This window comes from Lissotriton helveticus, chromosome 6, assembly GCF_964261635.1.
Source record: "Lissotriton helveticus chromosome 6, aLisHel1.1, whole genome shotgun sequence".
NCBI lineage: Eukaryota > Metazoa > Chordata > Amphibia > Caudata > Salamandridae > Lissotriton > Lissotriton helveticus.
The window spans coordinates 438,588,830-438,609,310 of NC_136067.1; the positions used below are offsets into that span (position 1 = coordinate 438,588,830).

At 42.2% G+C, this 20,481-nt stretch overlaps 1 protein-coding gene across 1 annotated transcript in view; it reads right to left on the minus strand.

The window, feature by feature from the left end:
- Positions 1–20,481, minus strand: part of TPO (thyroid peroxidase) — a 1,097,706-nt gene that overhangs the window by 1,049,675 nt on the left and 27,550 nt on the right. The window contains exon 2 of the mRNA XM_078646792.1: positions 207–301. Coding sequence (XP_078502918.1) covers positions 207–300 — 94 coding nt within the window. The 5' untranslated portion in view covers position 301. The remainder of the gene's footprint in view (positions 1–206; positions 302–20,481) is intronic.

Consider the following 20,481-nt stretch of genomic DNA (forward strand, 5'->3'; position numbering starts at 1 on the left):
AAAGATAGAAAAAGAAGGGAAAGAAGGTAATTTCAGAATTCCTTCATCAGAGCAACATACCAAACGCCTGAAGGGTGTAATTGTCTCTCCAGCTTGATCACTGCTATGTAGGACATAGTTTAAAGGGGGGTATTGTTTGTCTCTGGATACTTTCTCAAAAGTACATATTCAATTTTCTACAATCAAAGCTACCTAGATATACTTACTATAAAGCGTATGTTTGTCTTGTGTTATTAGAGAAAAGAACACTGCAGTGCATGTCATTAATAGGAAGGTTCCAAATGCAATAATAGTTCTCATTCTGAAAAAGAGAAAAAATAAGGGGAGAAATAAAAAAAAAACAGGAGGTATTCTTTCAAATTCATACGTGTAGGTTTTTTTGCATATGGATAGCAAGATGTGACTTTACAAATGTATTATGTGTGTCTGAAGGCAGATGAGTCAATGTAAACATGAATTTAAATATTTGAATGTGCAGTTAATTTAAATAGCATGATTCTGCGATTGCTATCAAGATAATTAGTAACAAATCTCTTTTAAATACCTTATTCATAATCGGATTACGTAAAATGAGTCAATCACATACGCCAGATTCCACATTGTATTCCTAAAAAAAACACATTGAAATAAAGAAAAAGCACATCAAGACAAAACATGATGTGCTCCTGAAAACTGCCTGATGCCCTGAAAAATATACATAGAATTAAATGAATGTAAAGTGAGTCTATTGATGACACACCGCCATCACGTTGCTCTAATCTTAGTCCTATTAAAAAGTGAAGTCACTAACCAAGGATCAATTAATAGTTGGTCAGTAATACCAGAAAAAGTGTTGGTCGATCAATGCATTATGATGTAGTGTTCTTTAAAGAGGTAAGTTGTCAACTCTTTCCTCAATTGGAGCAACATTGGGCAGTCCTCATGGATAGGGGATGTTGTTCCAGATCCTGGGTCCATAGATAGAAAATGCCTGTTGTCTTATTTTTGTTAAGACTTCTTGGTCTGTAGTCTGATTGTATCCTGGCTAGGGTGTGCAAAAAAACACCAAAAGGGTGAGCTCTTAACACTTCTTAGTCTGCAGTCTGACAGCATCCTAGCTATGGGTGTGTAAAGAACAACCCGAGATGGTGAGCTTGTCTGTAATTTTGATATAGTTGCCCAAAGGTTTAAGCCTTACTTTATTTTGTTCACCATGTTGTTGTTTTTCGAGTTGTTGAATCCATTCCCTTCAAGCAACTCTGTCAAATCTAGGAGTGAACTCACTCATCCTATATAGGCCTGTCAGCAAGGATGAACACTTTGTTTTTTTCCAGTGAATTGCGAGAACGTTTCTTCAGAGCAGCTAGATCCATTGTCAATACCAAACACACAGGTTTGTCCTTGTTAGTCACGGAAAAGTTGAGGTTTTGTGTGATAGAAGAATGCTTTGTTGCATCTAGGATTTCACATTCCCCTATCGATCCAACTTCCAGCTCCATCTATTTACTTGTGACTTCCAGCAAGTAAAGCAGCATATAAGGTAGATATTAGCCTTATACAACTCAAAACAATAACCTATTTTATGGTTTATCTTATTTTTGTGTTTAGTTCAACTAACCATAATGCAAATGGCCCTTTTTCAGGGTTATCCCCAAACATCGTGCTTCTTCCTCCTTTGTTTTTCCTGACCTGTCGTTGTTGGCTTTAGGACTCTTGGCACTTCACCACTCCTGATCAGTGCTAAAGTGCATATGCTCTCTGTATAAATTGTTATTGTGATTGGTTACCCATGATTGGCTTATTTGTTTTACCAGTAGGTCCCTAGTAAAGTGCACTGAGTGTGCCAGGGCTGGTGATTCAAATGCTACTAGTGGGCCTGCAGCACTGATTGTGCCACCCATATGAGTAGCCCTAAAATGGTGTCTCAGGCCTGCCACTGCAGTGCCTGTGCACAGTTAGTTAACTGCCATGTGGCCAGGGTCCACACTTGCCAGGACTGACCCTTCCCTTTTCTTAGACATTGGACACCCCTATGGTAGGCCCATGGTACCCCCCTGGGCAGGGTGCAGTGTATGTAAAAGGTAGGACATGTTCTAGTGTGGGTAACATGTCCTGATAGTGAAATACTGCCATTTTAGTTTTTCACTGTTGAAAGGCTATCTTGCCCATGAGATAGAATGGGGAATGCTGTGCAACATGTTTACCTACATATCTTTCCATAGCAGCAAGATAGAAATTTGGAATCTGGTATCCAGAACTTAATAACACATCTTTTAGGGAGGATGTATTTTAAATTCAGAGTTTGGAAATAGCGCTTTTAGAAAGTGGCTATTTTCATGTTCAACATTTCTGTGTGCCTCTGCCTGTTTATTGACTGGCTGGTTTGTGACTGTCTGGGGCTGGGGTGGCTCCAGGAGGCTGGATGAGTCAGCACTAGGCTGAATGGACCTATCTGCATGTAGAGTGGTGAGAGGAGTAGCACCTGAGTCTGAATAGGGCTGTGCCTGCCTTCCACAAAGCTGGCTCCACCTCCTGTGGTGTGTCTGATGGCCTTGGCCCACACTCAGGAAAGAAGAATATGTGCACTGGCAGAGTGCACCCAGAACGGGTTTGGACTGGGTCCAGGACCCCTCACACATGAAGAACTAAGACTTTTGGGGTATAAATATCTGAGATTAGGATAAACTTTGTGATCAAGAAGAACAGCCAGGTAGACTGAGGAAAAGTGCTGTCATTGCTGAGTGTCTGGGAGCTGACCTGCAGTTGCTGTGATTGCTGAGGAAGAGGATCAAGAGACTGTCTGCTGTGTGCTGTGTCCCCCTTGCTTGAAGAGGAGCTGTGCTGTGTGCTTTGCCCCCCTCTGAAGTTTACTTGTCTCCAAAGGCCTGAGAAGAGCTGGCCTCCTGTTGCAAACTCAGGGACACACAAGTTACAGAGTAACATCTGTTCCTCGCTGTGGGCATGTGCCTTAACCAGAGCATGGGTTCTGCCATAAGCGTGTGAAGAGTGGGGGCCTTCTGCCAGATCTCCCCTTCTCGTCACCGTGAAGAGGCCGGGGAGTGTTGTGCTAATGTCACCGCCGCCAGCCCATAAGCCCGCAATCGCCTTGTGACCATTTCCCCGCTGTTGGCCTGTGAGCCAGCCCATCCTGCACCTCAATTTCACTGCCGCTGTCCTGGGAGGGTGAGCGCACTTTGCGTGCTACCTGGAGTCCCTGTATCAGTTTTACCCCACTGCCCGAGTCGGGAGGAAGAGCAGCGCTGAAAGAAGAGAACCTCCGGAGCGCCGCCTAGCTATGTGGAGGCTCATCTGCAAGGAGCCACGCTGGAATCGCCGAGCATGACGAAGCCTCTCAGCTGACTGAGGAATCACCAGCAGGCCGCCGACAACGCAGGAAAGGAATCCACCCCAGGTAACGCTCCGGCTGCTTGTCTGAGTGCAGCGTGCGTTTCAGCCTGGGAGGGTTGTAGGTCTGCAAGGAGCTGGTGGCTCAGGTTACGAGGGCAGAGTGAGCAATCCTTCTCAAAGAAGTCCATTTCCAGGCTAACAACAAGGTGTTTCTCCCTGCCTGAGTCAGAAGGGCATAGCGCCCCGTGATTTAACGGGTTGGGGAAGGAGAGAGTGCGACATTCACGACTGAAAGTACGGTCTGGGCAACTTTGAAGCGCTCGGACTGATCTCTATTATTTCCATAAATAAATACCAAAATTGCCAAGGACAGTACTGGCGCAATCTAATTCACTTCCTTGAACTGAACTATTGCAACCACATTATTGAACTAAGAGAAGTAGCAAAATCATAAGCTCATTTATTTTCTTTGCTAAAGTATTCCAAAGAACATTTCTAAAGGAGAGTAATTGTGTATGTGATTTTTATGTCATTTTGATCTTGCCTCATCAATATAAAGATAACTTTATTTTTATAAATAACTTGTGTAGCGTGCATTTGTGATGTTCCACTATATTACTGTGAGTGCAGGTACAAATACTTTACACATTGCCTTGGGGATAAGCCTGTCTACTCGTGCCAAGCTACCAAGGGGGTGCGCAGGGTTATCAACAGTGTGAATCCCCCTTACCCTGACTAGAAGCAAGGGTCCCTATTTGGACAAAGGTACATATAAAGAGGAATAGGGAGTTGCATTACAGCACATTCACCAGGACAGATGTGGGAGAAATGATTAGCCATCCAGAAGCAATGTAGAATAACATGAAGGAAACCCAAACCCATCATCGAGAATGTCAGCAATATGGTGACAATGCCTCACACACACAAAGGGGTCTCAAGGCAAAAGCAAGTCTGAGGCATCTGACCATGCAGAGCAAAGTTGAAACTAGAGTAGTTACGATTATCCATATGCTTGATGGAAAAGGTCTTCTGATTTTGAGCTGAGGAGCTCCAAAGGATGCAATGCTTTGGACCTGGAAAGATCTGCAGCCATATCTGATGAATCTGACCTATTAGGATGAACACAGGGAGCAGTATGTGGACCTGAGTATTCTGGTCCGTTAGTAAGGGACACCTTGTTTTATATTTTATTTGGGTGAGTGGCAATAGAGAGCATTGTTTACAAGTCAGAGTGTTTTTTAAGGTTGCTCTTTCCTTTATTGGGTACTTGTGGATTGTAGGGCCTCCTGACGTGATCATGTCAGAGAGTATCTACCTCCTCTGTATAGGGCAGTACTGGATTGCCTTAGTTGTGGAGTATAATTTCTGCTTTTTTACAATAAAGAAAAGGTCATTGCTCTGATTCAGATTCAGAATAACTTTATTCGGATTCCAAGAATCCATAAAAGCACAAACAAACAATTTACAGCAAGGTAATAAAATCCATATAGAAAATGTTAGACAGTTGATTTGATAGACCATTAACAACTCATCAATTGATTTAGCAAGGTTTCCATGCAAAGTTAAAAGTTCTGGGGTTGGACATCATCTTACGAGCTCGGGTGGCAATTTTCAAGAAAGTGCAAGTGCGGAAGACTAATTCTTCATTTTCTAGAGAAAGCAGCATCTGATGGGCTTTGTCCAAGAGAACAGGTCTCTGTTTTTTAAAAAATGGAGTTAAAAACTAATTTTAGGTAATAATTACAATAAAACAAGAAATGCAAATCAGTTTGTACACTCACCCTGTTACAGGGGCATAGTGTATATTCAAAGTTGGGCTGATAGCCAAGAGGGAAGCATAGCAAGAACTTTACAGTCCCTGCTCTCAGACAAAATAAAAGACTCCTTTCCCAATAAGTCATCGGCAAGGTAAGATAAATTGGCAGGGGATGCCTGTACAATTCAGTACTCATATAACTTAGTACGGACGATTTTCTAGATTCCATGCTAATCCTTTCAGAGTTATAGAGTGTATAAAATGCATTTTTCAACTCATTTTTATGAAGTGTGTCGACTGTACTCGGGTCTAAAAAGAGGTTGCCTTTGTCTATACTACATAGACTCTGATAGACCCCTGAGAGCCAGGGAGTATCCATTCCTCTCTCACATTTGAGACAGTCACTTATAATTTCTCTTGATAGGAATGCAGAATAATTCCTCCAGACTGAAAACCAAAATAGAGCAGTTAATAAAATCGCGAATAAAATGCAAGTTAAGTTCCCTATGGCAGATATATTGGAAGGGAGAGATTGGAATACCCAGCAGCTTTCTACAAAACCTATTTTCTTCCTGCTGGATGCAATGACTGTTCGCAATCCCCCATATCTCAGCCCCATACGTAGCTACTGGGACGCATTGTAGTTTGAACATTTTTAAAATGGCTAAAATAGCACCTGTTTTCTTTGGCCTGGGGAGACTAAGGATGGAATTGATGGCCTTTGAGAACTTGCTCGTGGAGTGGGCCAAATGCCCAGTCCACGAGCCGTTCGCAGGAAAGACCATCCCAAGATAGGGAAAAGTACCGGTGGATGTTAATTTTCATTCCCCACAGATATAGAGTTAAGCTGGCGTTTCCGTGGTCAGTATGACATATTAAAGGATTTTTTTAAATTAACACGTAGGTCCAGACTGTCCATATAGTCAACAAAGGTCTTAACCAAAATACGCAGAGAGTTTGGTGTGTGGCCTATGAGGACCACATCATCTGCGTATAAAAGTACCGGTAACATTTTGCCATTGATGAGAGGGACGTCCGGAGTTGACAATTTCAGGGAATTACTCAGTCCGGTAATATAAATGATAAAAAGCAGGGGTGCTAAAACACACCCCTGTCTAACTCCCCTGTCCACCCCGATAGCTCCCGAAACCTCACCACCACTGCCAATCCTAACCTGAGCCTTAAGATCTGTATGGAGATGTGCCAAAAAATTTACCAATGGCTCATCCAATCCGTAATTCAATAAAATAGACCAGAGCTTGGATCTATTAACTAAATCAAAAGCAGATGATAAATCAATAAAAGCCAAATAAACTGGGGAAGATTGACAATGGTATATTTACCAATGACCAAATTAAGATTTAAACACTGTTCGGTCGTCCCAACCTTACTACGAAAGCCCAGTTGACATGGCTCTAATATACAGTTTTCTTCTGTCCATTTTAAGACCCTATCATATATGACTCGGCCTAATATCTTTAAGGTATTATCGAGCAGAGAAAAACGTCTATAGTTAATAGGTTCCGATCTGTCCCCTTTTTAAAAAATTGGGACAATGATGCTTGTAACCCTGGTACTTGGCATAGGAGCATAGGGTAAATTATTTAAAACATTCAGGAGGAGTGGGTCCCAGAACTCTGGTTTCCATTTGATTAAATCTATAGGAAGCACATCATGGCCGCGAGCCTTGTTGCCAAGGCTCTGTTCAATTGCCTCTTCCACCTCTGGCAAAGTAATTTGCAAACTGGATATTTGACCAGGTTTGTATTGATCTGATCCATGGGGTCGGGTGGCATAAAATTTGGAAAAATGACTCTCCCATGACTTGCTATAGATGGTACAGCTAACCGGTGTTAGTAGCTGACCCATATTATGCAAATCCCTAACAGCGGACCAAAATATGTTGCGGGCTGTCTCGGATAATACTTCCCAGCGAATATTAAGGAGAACACCCTTCGCGATTTTATACCTCCTCCTAGCTGTTCTTACATCTGTGATGCGCCTGGATTTAGAGGTTAAAACTTTACGTACATTCCTGTTGGCCTTCGAACACTCCTGGTCAAACCACCTTGGTTCTTTTTCTACCTGCAAATTTGGTACTGACAAGAGAGATTTGATTATCAAACAGAGTTTAGTAGAATCCTCAATCACCCTTGAATATGGTCCTTCAGTCGATAAACAAGAGGTGATTCGATGCGTATGCCCCTCTACTAATGTCTGAAGTAATTTACCACTGTCGACGCCCCTCCATTTAATACATTAATCTTAGTTTATCGGTTGAAGGTGTTATGTCCCTTGCCCCGCATTGAGTAATATACAAGGGGGGGATGCTAATCTCAGAGCTATTTTAAGGGGGTTGTGATCCCCGTAGTCTGTAGCACTAACCTTAGCAGCCAATAAACGGTCTGCAAGGCAAGGGGAGACAAAAATAAAATCAATAGTTGATGAGCGATTTCTTCCTCTAAATTGGGGTACCTGTTGATTTATAGGGGAAGGAACAGATGTAATGCCCCCGACGTCCATAGCATTAATAAGGATGTGTTGACTCAGGCAAGTATCCAGTTCCGTGCCCCTGCGTAAGGCTGAATCCGCCTGTGGTGTGTCCGCACCATAAGGTTTGGATGCAAATTTAGCATTAAAATCCCCACCTAGAAGGATCCCAATAGCCCCATCTGAACCTTGCTGTCTGTCTAAGTTAGAAATGTTGGTAAAAAGCTCAATAAAATTCCTATTCGGAATGGAATAAAAATCATTATTATGAAAGTTAATCAAATAGAAAGGGACTCTCCTTTTGTATTTCAGTATTTGAATGTTGCAGCTATTAGTTGGTATGACCTTAATGCTTCCACCAGAGGCTATACTAATCCCAATAAACAAACCACCAGATGCACTCCCGAATTTGGGCTTAGGTGCAGTTAAACTAAAACAATGAAAACCTTCTATATGTAGTTCATGCGTATCCCATGTTTCTTGTAACATTACAACATCTTGGTGAGATATCATACGCAGCCAATTCTCGTCGCCTAGCTTTGATTCAAGAACTGCTACGTTCCAGCTCAAGACGTTAAGGTCAGTGTCAGCTTTACTCTTGTTGGGGATTGGCACAATATTAGACATATCGATAGGGACAGTTGGTACAGGTCCTATGTCATTCCCTACCTGTTGTTGGGAATCGATTGATGCCGGTAATTGCATATTCTTTAATTACCGGACATCTAGCTGCTCCATCTGGGTAGCTAATGTAGTACCTGATATATCCTCTGATATATTCCCCACACATTCAAAGACAACAACTGACCTATATGGTTGTCAATCTTGGGCATCTAGGTTGGAAAGGGTCTGAAACCTGTTGCTACCTAAAGAGGAAACGTGTACATTGGTAACAGGAGTGTTTAGGGGTCTGTAAAAATAACCTATGGTAATGCACTGATGTTAGTATTTAGCGGTACAAATTGCTCTTGAGTACCTAGTAATCGACGTACCATTTGAGGTTTGCGAAAATTAATAACAATGCAATCACCGCTAATGTTCACCGCTCACATTCTTAGAGAAATCTTTCTAGCTTGTCCTACCCCGCCCCTCACCTTCCTCAACGACTCACTTAACAATGGTGATGTTCCTAGTTTCCACAAATCAGCGGTCGTCATCCCAATTCTAAAAAAGGCCGGCGCTGATCCCTCATCCCCTTCTAATTACCGCCCCATCTCCCTCCTGCCTTATTTGGGAAAGGTTTTAGAAGCACATGTTACCAGTACCCTGAGCACCCATGTGGAGACAAATCGTTGCCTCTCCTCCTGTCAGGCGGGTTTTCGACCCCTCCACTCCACGGAGAAGGTGGTGGTCTCAGTGATGGACGAACTACGGGAAGGTATTGACATCAACCTCCCGCAAGCCCTCATCCTCCTGGACCTGTCCGCCGCTTTTGACACGGTGGACCACTCCATCCTCCTCACCCGTGTCAGGGCGGCGGGCATAGAGGGCCTAGCCTTTCCATGGCTCGAGTCCTTCCTGAGCGAGAGGGCTCAGGCTGTCCATCTTGCTGGTTTCACCGCTGCCTCCTGCGAGGTGGTGTGTGGTGTTCCCCAGGGCTCTTCACTTTCCCCTCTTTTGTTTAATTTATACATCTACCCTCTCATTTTTATGTTACAGCAGCTCGAGGTCACGGTGTTTAATTACGCCGATGACCTCCAGCTAATTTTTAACCTCTCCCACTCCCCCTCATCCGCCCAGAATGTTCAAACAGTTATGCTGTTCATTCAGGATTGGATGAACTGCAACCACCTCAAACTCAATCCGGATAAGACAGAACTGGTCTTGACCGGAGGTGGTTGCAGTCCCTGGTCCCCTTCCCACTGGCCCCTATCACTTGGTGCGCCCCCACTCCCGGTCCCTAAAGTTAAAACCCTGGGGATCCTTCTCAATTCACAACTTTCTGTTCATTCCCAAATTAGTGCAGTGATATCCTCTTGTTTCTTTTCTCTTAGGACAATCAGGAAGATTTCCCGCTTTTTCTCCTTCCCGGCACTAAAAATCATTGTGATGGCAACGGTGCTTTCGCGCATTGATTATGGTAACATAATCTATAATGGCGCGCCGGCCTATGTCATCCATCGTCTGCAACTAGTGCAGAATCAGGCCGCTCGCCTGATCTATGGCCTGCCTAAATCTCATCGTACTACTCCTTTGTTGCAGGCATTACACTGGTTGCCCGTGAGAGAGCGAGCCTTATTCAAACTCGGCTGCCTCACCTTTCAGGCCAGGATGGGTACTGCTCCTGAGTTTATATGCTCAGCCATCAAGCCCTACCTGCCGGGCAGAGAACTTCGTTCCACTCACATGGCACTTTTGGCTACCCCCCGTTTTAAAAAGAAGAAAGCTGGTGGAGCAAAATTTGCGGTTCTTGCCCCAGATTTCTGGAACTCTCTCCCTGTGCGCCTCCGCACTTCACCCACCTATTTAGAGTTTCGAAAAAGTCTTAAAACTCTTCTCTTTTCTCGAGCTTTCGCTGTTTAGCCTCCCCTTGCTGCTGGTACTGGTTATTATCTGTAAAATCGCCATGAAACCGCTCGGTAAAAGTTGCGCTTAATAAATGTTTTTAAATTCAAATTCAAATGTTCTTGGCCGAGTGGCCAACCCACCCTACTCGTCTCACCATAAGGATTTCATTCATGTCTGAGGCATGAAATCTTTTATGTTTTACCAACCAGTCGACAGATTTATTACATAAATCTGCCCAGGACTCCCTCCGATCCCCAGTAAGATGTGGGACGCCAGCTAACACCAGCAAGTATGGGCAGGAATTTGGGGGGAACTCAGAACATCTTCATTTGGTCTCGTATAATTGGTTCCAATACGATTGCACCCCTGCTTAAATTTGTTGCCTTGAACCGGAAATATTACCGGCTAACGGGTGCCTAAGATGACTATCATTACCTGTGTTTGTATTATTGACATCAGGGATTCTGGATCTATTTTGTGTCATACTTGGGTCAGAGTAGGACTATGGGACATGAGTATTAATATGATCTCCACATGCACTACATAGATTAATTACTGTAGAATCCTTGTGCGCAACAGGTCTTGGGGGTAACATGTCAGGCCTACAATTTGTAGGGTTTGGTACTATTGAACCCCCCCTCCCCCCATTATCAGTGGAGCAATACTCTCTAGTGCCACTAAAATTGTCCATGTTAGAGTCAATCCTTTGAAGTCTTCCCCAAAGTAGGTCTAAGTTCTTATTAATCGCCTCTTTAAGTTGGAATAAGGCAGAGTCTAGGATTTTCTCTACAGCATTTACTAGCGTGGTTTCTGCAGTAGTGTTTATGTCCCTTATAGTCACATGTTGATTTAGAATTATATCAGTCTGCGTGCCCCTAGAGTCCAAATTAGCATTAACATTAAGAGTGGTAACCACAGAATTGACTGAGGGGTTGCTGGGGGCAGGACGCTTAGCTTTCGAGGTTTCCTGGGTGCGCCCTGCTCGCTTCCGTTTATTAACTGGTACTTTCACCTTAGCACTCCCACTGGATTTGGCCACCTGCGCCCTAGTATTAATACGGGGCGCTACTGCTGCAGCAGTCATAACAGATCTATCCTGGGTAGGAGAGACAACCTCTAAGCCTTCTGGGGGGCTCACAGGGGCGTTCCCTTGGGATGCCTGGGGTGCCCAGGCTGAGGTTCAAATCATGCAATGGCAAACATGATTGTAACAATGCCGGATCCAAGGACAAGCAGCATTCAGTGATCTGGATTTCATGAGTCAACAGGGATTCTGCCCTCAGAAGGAAAGCGTCCAAGGGTGCCCACAACTCCTTTCTTCCTATTCATATTAAGATGGTAAGTACGCCAACCCAATCTACTAAAAGGAGATACAGACCGGGCAGGAAGAAATTGGTAACGAATTCCCAGAACATAAGCCCTTTCACAGTACCTTGTAATTCCTTAGGGTAACTGGCAGATGTCAGTGGGGTGGCACAGCCCAGCCTCCTCCGGTCTCCGGACGGGCGTGGGTCGGGCCCGCCCTTGGCCTGGGCTTCGCCCAGGCAGGGCTTGGGCACACCCGCGTGGGTTCAGCGCTGCGGGAGGGCCTGGCCGATTGTGAGGCCCTCTGGCGACCACCGGCAGCGTCACGAGCCCTGCGCCTCGCACGGCCCTCTGGGTATTGTAGGTGAGCCGAGCCGTTGCCCTCACGGCTGCACTGGCGGCTCTCTCAATGGCGTGGCAAGGGCTCTCACTGCAATAGGTGCACTAATACACTGATGAACGTTGGCCGTTCCCCTCACGGCAGATTCAGGCTCCGTCTATTAAGCTCTGAATCCAGAGACAAATCTTATTAAGGCAGAGATATAAAATAAGATGTTTGCTTGTTTCAATTTTGAGGTAAAACTGAATTTCCTCTGCAGAATTGTGATATCTCGTAGGACTGTAAAGTGTTAGCAGGCAGTTGGCCAGATATTGTGTAACACACATGGTATAGCCGATAGACCTTCCATAAGTGGATTGTTATTGTACTCTGTTAAAGCTTGCAAACACATTTCTAGCAGGTATTGCTACAAATTACTTTTGTAGGTAAGGCTTTGGTTATCCTGTGTGACAGAAGCAGTTTTTGTTTTTTAATTTAATTGGTTTTAAGTCCTGGCTTGGCAGTGCAGCTATCTGCAAGGCCTTATGTGATCACTTGACAAAACGCTGCAAGAAGTAGCTCTAAAAAAGGGTGTGCAGTCTAAATATCGAGTTTTTTATTTCGAATGGACATAATATCGACTCCAGAATATCGACATGGCATTAATATCGAGGTAAGTAATATCGAAATTATTTTTATCGATTTTGATGTATGTTAAAAAATATCGATAACTAAAATATCGAGTAAGTAATATCGTCAGTAAAAAATATCGATTTTTTTAGTAGTTAAAAAATATCGAAAGTTGTGTTATCGACAGTCATGATATCGATTGTCATGATATCGACTAATAATATGGATATAAATAATATCTATTAGTTAAATGTACACTGTTTTTATGTTTTATAAATACATTTATTGTTAAAATATATGTTATTTATTTATTTATTTATATAGAAATAATTTAAAAATTATTTTATAAATTTAAAAAATAATTCAAATACTATAATAATTTCTAGGAGCGGGTAGTGGGTTTTTAGGGGAATAGGGTGGGAAGTGTTTTAAATATAATTAATTAAATATTTAAATTTATTAATTGGTCTTAATATTTAATTAATTGTTAATTACATTTATTTTAAATATAATTAATTAAATATGTAAATGTATTAATTGGTATTAATATTTAATTAATTGTTAATTAAATTTATTGTAAATATATAATAGTTAATTGGTAATTAATTAAATTTCATACCTTAATTGTTAATTATGCTCATTTAAATAATTTATGTTATGTAGCGGGTTGTGGGTTTATAGGGGAATAGGGTGGGAAGTAATTTAATTATAAATAATTAAATATGTAAAGTAATTAATTGGTATTATAATAAAATTAATTGTTAATTAATTAAAATATTTAAATTATATATAATTTATTTGGTAATTTATTTAATTTAATTGAATAATTGCTAATAATGTAAAAGTAAATATTTTATGTCATGTAGCGGGTTGTGGGTTTATAGGGGAATAGGGTGGGAAGTAATTTAATTTTAAATAATTAAATATGTAAATTTGTTATTTGGTAGTAAAATTTAAGTTATTGTTACTTAAATCATATATTTAAATCAATTAAAATTTAATTGGTAATTAATTTAATTTATTAATCATTAAATATGTAAATTCATTAATTGGTATTATTATTACATTAATTGGTAATTATTTAAAATATGTTCATTATATATAAATTCATTAGTAATTATTTTTAATTTAATTGAATAGTTGCTAATAATGTTAAAGTAAATATTTTATGTCATCTAGCGGGTTGTGGGTTTATAGGGGAATAGGGTGGGAAGTAATTTAATTTTAATCAATTAAATATGTAAAATTATTTATTGGTAGTAATATGTAATTAAATGTTAATTAAAAAATTAATGTTCATTAATTAAAATATAAATGGTTAATTCTTTAATCTAATTGATTATTAGCTAATTATGTTAAATTAATTATTTTACTTTTCTGTAGTGGGTTGTCTGTTTATATGGGAATAGAGTGGGAAGTAATATAATAATAAATAAGGAAAAAATATTATTTACTTAAGGTATACAACGTTTAGCACACAACGTTTCAAATGCAATACCTTTACAATGAAACTTTTGCTACGCTAAAACCATAGCAACGCATGTATTTTGATCTAATGTTTTTATTATGCAGGTATTTTTACAACGCATACCATTAAAACGTAAGTTTTGGTAAGTATATAATTATATTTTAAATCTTATAGCTTTGGATAGTTGGGTAATGTGGTATTTTTGGGGTTCAGGGTCAGTTTTCTGTGTTTGGGTAAAGTCAAGTCAAGTCAAGTGAGGGAATTTATATAGCGCACTACATACCCAGAGGGTCCCAAGGCGCTTAGAAAGGGGAGGAGGGTTACTTGTCAAATATCCACGTTTTAAGTTGCTTTCTGAATGCTAGGTGGTTGTGGGTAAGGCGGAGGTAAGCGGGGAGTGAATTCCATGTTTTAGCAGCCAGGTATGAGAAGGATCTGCCTCCCATGGTGGTCTTGTTGATGCGAGGTACCGTGGCGAGGGCTTGGCTGGAAGAACGTAGTTGGCGGGAGGGGGTGTAGAAGGACAGACGTGAGTTGAGGCATTCAGGTCCGATGCCGTAGAGAGATTTGTGTGCGTGGGTTAGCAGTCGGAAAGTGATCCTCTTCTCGACGGGTAGCCAATGGAGGTCTTTAAGGTGACCAGAGATGTGTTCGTTGCGTGGGATGTCTAATATGATCCTGGCTGAGGCGTTTTGGATTCGTTGGAGTTTCTTCTGGAGTTTGGCGGTAGTGCCTGCGTAGAGGGTGTTTCCGTAGTCCAGTCGGCTCGTGACCAGAGCATGGGTGACTGTTTTCCTTGTTTCGGTGGGGATCCAGCGAAATGTTTTTCTGAGCATGCGAAGAATGTTGAAGCAGGAAGAGGATACGGCGCTGACTTGTCTGTTCATTGAGAGTGAAGAATCCAGGATGACGCCTAGGTTCCGTGCATGGTCTGTCGGGATGGGTGCTTTTCCGAGGGCTTCCGGCCACCAAGAGTCGTCCCAAGCAGAGGGGGATGTACCTAAGATGAGGACTTCTGTTTTGTCTGAGTTCAGTTTCAGACGGCTTTGTTTCATCCATTCGGCAACTTCTTTCATTCCTTCGTGTAGGTTAGTTTTGGCGGTGTTGGGGTCTTTGGTGAGTGATAGGATCAATTGGGTGTCATCCGCGTAGGAGATGATGTTGAGGTTGTGTTGGCGTGCGATGGCCGCGAGGGGGCTCATGTATACGTTGAAGAGGGTGGGGCTGAGTGAGGATCCTTGTGGTACGCCACAGATGACTTCAGTGGCCTCGGACTTGAATGGTGGAAGGCGGACTCTCTGTGTTCTTCCAGTGAGGAAGGAGGTGATCCATTCAAGTGCTTTTCCTTGTATTCCGATGTTTCTGAGGCGCTGTAGAAGGGTGCTGTGGCAGACTGTGTCGAATGCTGCAGAGAGGTCGAGGAGGATGAGGGCGACGGTGTCTCCATTGTCCAGTAGAGTTCGAATGTCGTCTGTTGCTGCGATGAGGGCGGTCTCAGTGCTGTGTTTTGCTCGGAAGCCGGACTGTGAGGAGTCGAGGGATTTGTTGGCTTCGAGGAAGGCGGCGAGCTGGTTGTTGACAGCTTTCTCGATGACTTTGGCCGGGAATGGAAGGAGCGAGATGGGGCGGTAATTTTTGAGTTCGGTGGGGTCCGCTGTGGGTTTTTTCAGAAGGGCGGTGAGTTCAGCGTGTTTCCAGTCTTCCGGGAAGGTGGCGGAGTTGAAGGAGCAGTTGATGACGTCTCGGAGGTGCGGTGCTATGACGGAGTCTGCTTTGTTGAAGATGTGGTGAGGACATGGGTCTGTGGGGGATCCTGAGTGGATGGAGTTCATCAGGCGGATGGTGTCCTCAGTGGAGATTGGGTTCCAGTCGTTAAGGGTGTTCAAGGGGGGAGAATGTTCAGCATATGGTTGGGTGGGTTGGTCTCCGGGTTGGTTGTCGAAGCTGTTGTGGATGTCTGCAATCTTGTTGTGGAAGAATGAGGCTAGGGAGTCGCAGAGGGCTTGAGAGGGGGTGATGTCGTTGGAGTTGGCCGAGGGATTGGAAAATTCCTTGATGATGTTGAAAAGTTCCTTGCTGTTGTGAGCGTTGTTGTCAAGTCGATCCTTGAGTGCTGTTTTCTTGGCCTTTCGGATTAGTTGGTGATGAGTGCGGGTGGCGTTTTTGAAGGCGTCCTTGGTGCTAGTGGTTGGGTCTTTTTTCCAGGCCTTTTCAAGGGAGCGGCAGAGTTTCTTGGACTTCTTAAGATCATCGTTGAACCATGAGGCCTTCTTGCTGCCAGGTTTGCTTTGACGTTTTTTCAGTGGTGCTAAGGTGTCGGCGGTGTTGGATAACCATAGGGTGAGGTTGGCGGCGGCTTCGTTTGCGTTAGAAGAGTGGGCTGGGGTGTTTAGAAGGAGCGATGCGGAGATCTGGTCGTTGGTGATTTTGTTCCAGTTTCTTTGCAGAGTTGGTTGGAGGTGGTTGGTGGGTTTTGGCTTGTTGTAGGTGAAGTGAACGCAGCTGTGGTCAGTCCAGAGGAGGTCCGTAGTGTGGCTGAAGGAGACATGGTTACTGGAGGTGAAGATGGGGTCGAGTGTGTGACCTGCGATGTGGGTGGGGGAAGTGACTAGTTGATTAAGTCCGAGGTTGGCGAGGTTGTCTAAGAGGGTGGCGGTGTTGCGGTCGTTGATCTTTTCGAGGTGAAAGTTGAAATCTCCCAGGAGGATGTAGTCTTTGGAGGGGAGCGCGTGTGGGGTGATGAAGTCCGTGATGTCTTCACTGAATTTTGCGCGGGGTCCTGGTGGTCTGTAGAGGAGGGTGCCTCAGAGTGTAGTCTTGGGGTCGATGTGGATCTGGAAGTGAAGGTGTTCAGAGTTAGCGAGGTTGACGTCAGTGCTGGTTGAGATGCGGATTGTTTTCTTATGGACGATAGCGATTCCTCCTCCTGTGTGGCTGGTACGGTCCTTGCGAGTGATCTTATAGTCTTCAGGGATGGCAATGGTGATGTCTGGGGCGGAGGAAGCGTTCATCCAAGTTTCTGTTAGGAAGGCGACGTCTGGAGAGATGGTGTCTAATAGGTTCCAGAGGTCAATGGCGTGTCTGTGGACCGATCGGGTGTTGAGAAGGATGCACTGTAGGTGGTTGGGGTCGAGAGTCTGTGGTGTGATCGTAGCGGAGATGTTGTCGGTGCCGCTGAATTTGCAGGAGTAGCAGGAGAAAGGTCCATGGGTGTGTCCAGGAGCGACTTGGACGCAGTTGGGGGCGCGACCGGGGTCTAGGGCTAGGAGGGTGGCGGCGTCGTAGGTAATGGGGGAGGGCTGGGGATCGCGAGGGGCAGGGGGTCTGGCGCTGGGCGCGGTCCAGGCGCGGACGGGCGTAGACGGGCTTACCTTTGGCGCACCTTCGGCGTGTCCGTAGCGCGTGGACGCTGCGCGTGGGACCATCTGACATTAATGGACAGAGGAGGGGGAGGGGCGAGGGCGGTACAGCTGGGAGGCGGGTCGGGCTAAGGAGGAGGTCAATAATAACAAAATGGAGGCGGAGGGGTCAGGACGGAGAGAGCGCTTGGGGGGAAAACACAAATGCTGAGAAATGCTGTGAAATCACAATGTCAATAAGCAAAGCGGCGATTTTGAGCACACGCAACTAATCAGGGAGCAAATCTGCAACTAAAGTCACGCTGGCAATGCAACAATTGTAACAATCAGCTAATTAAGTATGCAAATGTGCTAAAGCGTTACACAGAGCGCGCAGCGGCAATCAGAACACAAAGCAGGATATAATTGTAAAAAAAATACTGCAAATCTTGTAGTATGCCTTCTGCAACGATAACGCAGCAGCAGGGGAGCGACCACTCAGCTCGGAAGCGAAGAGCGAGTCACGGCGCTTCCAGGCAATGGAGCGCTGTTTGTTTACTGTGGGAGGGCGGTACAGCTGGGAGGCGGGTCGGGCTAATGAGGAGGTCAATAATAACAAAATGGAGGCGGAGGGGTCAGGACGGAGAGAGCGCTTGGGGGGAAAACACAAATGCTGAGAAATGCTGTGAAATCACAATGTCAATAAGCAAAGCGGCGATTTTGAGCACACGCAACTAATCAGGGAGCAAATCTGCAACTAAAGTCACGCTGGCAATGCAACAATTGTAACAATCAGCTAATTAAGTATGCAAATGGGCTAAAGCGTTACACAGAGCGCGCAGCGGCAATCAGAACACAAAGCAGGATATAATTGTAAAAAAAATACTGCAAATCTTGTAGTATGCCTTCTGCAACGATAACGCAGCAGCAGGGGAGCGACCACTCAGCTCGGAAGCGAAGAGCGAGTCACGGCGCTTCCAGGCAATGGAGCGCTGTTTGTTTACTGTGGGAGGGCGGTACAGCTAGGAGGCGGGTCGGGCTAAGGAGGAGGTCAATAATAACAAAATGGAGGCGGAGGGGTCAGGACGGAGAGAGCGCTTGGGGGGAAAACAAAAATGCTGAGAAATGCTGTGAAATCACAATGTCAATAAGCAAAGCGGCGATTTTGAGGACACGCAACTAATCAGGGAGCAAATCTGCAACTAAAGTCACGCTGGCAATGCAACAATTGTAACAATCAGCTAATTAAGTATGCAAATGGGCTAAAGCGTTACACAGAGCGCGCAGCGGCAATCAGAACACAAAGCAGGATATAATTGTAAAAAAATACTGCAAATCTTGTAGTATGCCTTCTGCAACGATAACGCAGCAGCAGGGGAGCGACCACTCAGCTCGGAAGCGAAGAGCGAGTCAGTAAAGGAGTTTTTTAGGGTTCAGGCTCAGTCTTCTGTTTGTGGATTAAGGGGTATGTTTAGTGTGCAGGGTCAGTTTTCAGTATTTGGGTAAAGGGGTATTTTTAGGGTTTAGGGTCAGTTTTCTGTTTGTGGGCAAAGGGGTATTTTTAGGTGTCAGGGTCAGTTTTCAGTTTATCGTTAAAAGGGTATTTTTAGGGTCCAGGGTCAGTTTTCAGTTTGTGGGTAAAGGGGTATTTTTAGGGTTCAGGGTCAGTTTTCAGTTTGTGGGTAAAGGGGTATTTTTAGGGTTCAGGGTCAGTTTTCTGTATTTGGGTAAAGGGGTATTTTTAGGGTTCAGGGTCAGTTTTCAGTTTGTGGGTAAAGGGGTATTTTTAGGGGTGAGGGTCAGTTTTCTGTTTCTTGCTAAAGGGGTATATTTAGGGTTCAGGGTCAGTTTTCAGTTTTTGGGTAAAGGGGTATTTTTTGGGTTCAGGGTCAGTTTTCAGTTTGTGGGTAAAGGGGTGTTTTTAGGGTTCAGGGTCAGTTTGGGGTTTTAGGGTAGAGGGGTACAGGGTAAAAATAAGGTAAATTTAAATTTTCATTACATTAATTAAATTTTAATATATTTTATTAAATTATTTTCTATTAATTTACATTAAATAATATATTATATAATTATAAATACTTATGTTGTAATGCTATGCTTTGTAAAGGTATTTGCTTTGTAAAAACATTCGTTGTAAATAAATGCGCTGTAATGGTATTTGCGTTGTTAAAGTGTTGTTGTAAAGGCATGCGTTGTAAAAGTATGTGTTCAAACGTCATACATCTTTTATTTTATTGTATTTTATTGAAAAAAAGTTACATTTAATTTATAATTATCAAAATAATTATTGGTCATTAGTTGTAATTTAGTATTAATAGGTAAGTTATAGAAATAATGATAGTTATTTAGTAATTTTGATATATTAATTATTATGTTAAATTAAATAATTAATCAGTTGTTAACAAAATTATATTGATAATATTTTGTTATTTATTTATTTATTAATATATGAAGTATTTACTTTCCCTACTGTTGCACCCATTGGAGTGGGAATAGTAATTAGTATGGGTTCAGTGTCCAGCATCTTCCATGACTTTACAATTGGTGAAATGGGAATTGTAATGTGTATGGTTTTAATGTGCAGTATGGTTTTGTAAGCTTATAATTGGTGCAGTGGAAATAACAAAACTTTTTTTATATAAAAAATTATTATTGGTAGGATACTATAATAAAGTTTTTACATTACATAGAACAATTTTGTTTTAATTATAATTATTGTTATTGTAGTACTGAAAAGATAAATACATTTTTACAAATATTAAAATTTAAAATGCTTTTTTATATAGAATATTTCATATGCAATTTATATTAATATACAATAATAAAGAAGGAAACGTACACAGGGTTAAATGCAATAAATGAAAAACAGTTTATTAACATTTAAAAAATAAATTGTAAGTAGAGATTTATTTTTTATTTCAATTGAAATTTTTAAATAAACAGTTTTTATTATCAAAAAAATATATATGAAGTGCATATATATGTTTTTAACACATAAATGATATTAACATCATTTTATATTTATTAACATATATTGTAATTTAAATAGTTAAAGAAACAAATTGGTAATATGTACTTTTCATTTAATAACAATTATTTTATTCACATACACATTGAATATATTGTCATAGATAAATATGTACATTTATTTTGTAACAGTTACATTTTTGTTTTTTACAAAGAAATCATATTTTTTTTTAATTAATATTATGAATATTGAAAATATTTATAATATAAATTTTTACATAGATAAACACAAAAATACATTTTTATATACATACATAATGTTTCAACTAATATTTGCTATTTTTATAAACAAATTATTTGTAACAAAATTAGA